Raw genomic sequence first — 3562 nt, 5'->3', positions numbered from 1 at the left:
AAATAATCAGGACTTTTAGCATGTATAGAGCCAGCATATCTGCACCAACTCATGTAAATAATCAGGACTTTTAGGCATAGAGCTCAGCATATCTCCACCAGACTCCATGTAAATAATCAGGACTTTTAGTGTGTGTAGAGCCAGCATATCTCCACATGTAAATGGGTGAATTAAGGGTTTATTTCAACCAAACCAGAGTGGTGATTGTTGGAACAGTGGAAAGATGAACCAAGACGGCTTTTGGTAGTTTGATTTAGTTTCTGTCCACTTTGAAAGAAGTGTGTTTTACGATGATAAAGGTCCTTATTATTTACATGGAGTCTGGTGGAGATATGCTGGCTCTATACACACTAAAAGTCCTGATTATTTACATGGAGTCTGGTGGGATATGCTGGCTCTATACACGCTAAAAGTCCTGATTATTTACATGGAGTCTGGTGTAGTTTGGTGATGGTGATTTCGGCCATGTTAAACTAAAAGATCCAACAAAACAAAAAAAAAACCCCCCCCAACAGACCCAATTACAAACAAACACTCACACTAGGAGAAAAAAACACCACACAAAAACACATAGTGTGGTGTGGGGGTGGTGTGTGATGTAGGTGTGGGGGAGGGTGGGAGTGGATGTGGGGGTGTGTTACTTTACTTGAGTACAGAGATGTTCCTAAACGATACAGAGTACCGATCGGATACCGTGTGTTAAAAAATACATATATTATGTTTTACACTATACCATTATCCCTTAAATAGAGAGTATTAACACTTTTGTTATTGTGTACTTAAAACATGTAAGTCTTAAAGTGTTTTTGAGGGAAAATTATTACTAGTCTGCTACATGGCTAACACACACACACACACACAACACCGAACAACACACACACACCAATAACACCCACACACACACACACACAATACACACACACAAGAGAACACACACACAACACCACACACACACACACACACACACACACACCACACACACACGACACACAATAACACAAAAACACACACACACACAACAAAAAACACACAACACACAAACAAAAAAAAAACAAAACAAAATAAAAAAATAAAACAATAATAAAATAAAACTAAAAAATACCCCCAAAACCAAAACACTAAAAAAAAAACACACAAAAAAATAACAAAAAAACAAAAAATAACAAAAACACACACACACACAAAATACATCATCATCAAACATTATACAACACAACATCACAATAATCATCATAAACAGTATCATCATGACATCATCATTACTTATATAAGAAGATAATCATCATCATCAATATAGATATCAATATATTATCATTATCATTAATAACACGAGATCATCATCAATATCATCAATAGACACATCCAATATATCACATCCACATCATCATCATCATCACAGAGACACACACACCAGTTTGTGTCCACCAGGGGGCAGCAGAGACAGACTCTCACATCAAGTTAACTGATAACAGACAGAAAACATGCTCCATACTTCACAGTCCTTGATTTTCATACTCTCCTCCCTCCCACTCAGTCTCCCTCCAGAATCCCTCCCCTTTCTTCCCATCTTCCTCTTTCCTCTGGATCCATCCATATTCAGGCTCATCCTGTCCACCCTCCGGTCCGTTCCTTCCATTCCATTCCATTTCCATCCACTATGTCCCATTCCATCTATGTGTGTGTGTGTCTTCCATTTATATGTGTGTGTGTGTGCATGTGTGTGTGTGTGTGTGTGTCCATTTATATGTGTGTGTGTGTATGTGTGTATGTATGTGTCCATTGCATGTGTGTGTGTGTGTATTTATATGTGTGTATGTGTGTGTATTAAGATGTTCCTTAATCGGGTCCATTCCATTATATTTCCTTCCTCTCCTTTCGTCGTCTCACTGTTGTGTGTGCTTTCCTGGTCGTTTCAATGTGGTCCTGTGTTTTTGCTGATCGGATGGGATTCACTGGAGTCCTTCCATGGGCCCTGGGGTTTTTTGGGGTTTCTGGGGTTCCACTGGGGCCACACTGGGTCCACACACAGGGGGCCACACTGGTTTCCTGGGGCCACACACACACACACAGGGTTTCACACACACACACACACAGATACCTGGGGTTTCCACACTGGGGTCCACACACACACACAGGGGTTTCCACACACACACACAGATACCTGGGGCCTGGGGTTCCACACAGGGGTTCCACACACACTGGGTTTCAGTTTCCCACAGGGCCACAGATACCACACAGGGTTTCAGGGTTTCCATTCCACACTGGGTTTCCTGGGGTTCCTGGTTTCCTGGGGTTTCCTGGGGTTTCCTGGTTTCCATTCTGGGTTTCCTGGGTTTCCTGGGTCCTGGGGCTGGGTTTCCTGGGTTTCCTGGGTTCCTGGGTCTTTGTCTTTCCTCAGTTCCTGTGTGTGTCTTCTTCCTGTGTCCTCCATCCTTTTTCTTCCTCTCTCCTCCTCCTTTCCTTTGTCCTTCCTCCACCTCTTTCTTGTTGTCCTTCCTTCCTTCCTCTTCTTTCCTCCTCCTTTTCCTCCGTGTCCTCCCTCGTATTCCTTCCTTCCTCCTCTTCTTTCCTCCTCCTCCTCTTTCCTCTCCTCTTCTTTCCTCCTCTTCCTCCTCCTTTCCTCCTCCTCTCTCCTTCCTTCCTTCCTATCTCTCCTCTTTCCTCCCCTATCTCCTCTGTCCTCCCTGCCTGTCTCCTTCCTTCCTCCTCCCCTCTCACCTCCTGTCTTCTCCTGTCCTCCTCTTTCCTTCCTCCTCTTTCCTCTCTCTCTCCTCTGTCCTCCTGCCTGTCTCCTTCTTCCTTCCTCCTCCGCTCTCCTCTGTCCTCCCTACCTGTCTCCTTCTTCCTTCCTCCTCCTCTCTCCTCTTTCCTCCCTGCCTCTCTCCTTCTTCCTTCCTCCTCCTCTCTCCTTCCTTCTTCCTATCTCTCCTCTTTCCTCCCCTATCTCCTCTGTCCTCCCTTCTTCCTATCTCTCCTCTTTCCTCCCCTATCTCCCTCTGTCCTCCCTGCCTGTCTCCTTCCTTCCTCCCCTATCTCCTCTGTCCTCCCTGCCTGTCTCCTTCCTTCCTCCCCTATCTCCTCTGTCCTCCCTGCCTGTCTCCTTCTTCCTTCCTCCTCTCTCTCCTCTGTCCTCCCTGCCTGTCTCCTTCTTCCTTCCTCCTCTCTCTCCTCTCTCTCTCTCTCGCAGCAAATCATGCGGACAGCCAACAAGTACGACCTGGGTCTGGACCTGCGGACGGCCGCGTACGTCAACGCCATCGAGAAGGTCTTCAACGTTTACAACGAGGCCGGCCTCACCTTCACATAGAGAGAATCTGTCTGTCTGCCTGCCTGTCTGTCTGTCTGTCTGTCTGTCTATCTGTCTGGTGTTTACGAAGAGTCTGTGTTTCAGTTTCTGGGCCCTATCTTGCACCCGACCCAAGTTTCTCTGCTAGTCTAAGACCAACACAGTTGTCAGTTTCCCAGGTGTGTTCAGGTGCATTCTGGGGCGTGCTGGTCTTACAGGGAGGTGTGTTCAGGTGCATTCTGGGGCGTGCTGGTCTTACAGGGAGGTGTGTTCAGG

General features: G+C 46.0%; 1 protein-coding gene across 1 annotated transcript in view; it reads left to right on the top strand.

The window, feature by feature from the left end:
- Positions 1-3562, top strand: part of LOC120548422 (glutamate dehydrogenase, mitochondrial-like) — a 26970-nt gene extending 23408 nt beyond the window's left edge. Inside the window, exons 11-12 of the mRNA XM_039784685.1 lie at positions 603-694; positions 3116-3562. Of these exons, the coding sequence (XP_039640619.1) occupies positions 603-694; positions 3116-3307 (284 nt within the window). The 3' untranslated portion in view covers positions 3308-3562. The remainder of the gene's footprint in view (positions 1-602; positions 695-3115) is intronic.

This window comes from Perca fluviatilis, chromosome 19 (genome assembly GCF_010015445.1).
Source record: "Perca fluviatilis chromosome 19, GENO_Pfluv_1.0, whole genome shotgun sequence".
Classification (NCBI taxonomy): Eukaryota; Metazoa; Chordata; class Actinopteri; order Perciformes; family Percidae; genus Perca; species Perca fluviatilis.
The sequence above is the reverse complement of the archived record's forward strand: the minus strand, read 5'-3'. Positions and strand labels throughout refer to the sequence as shown.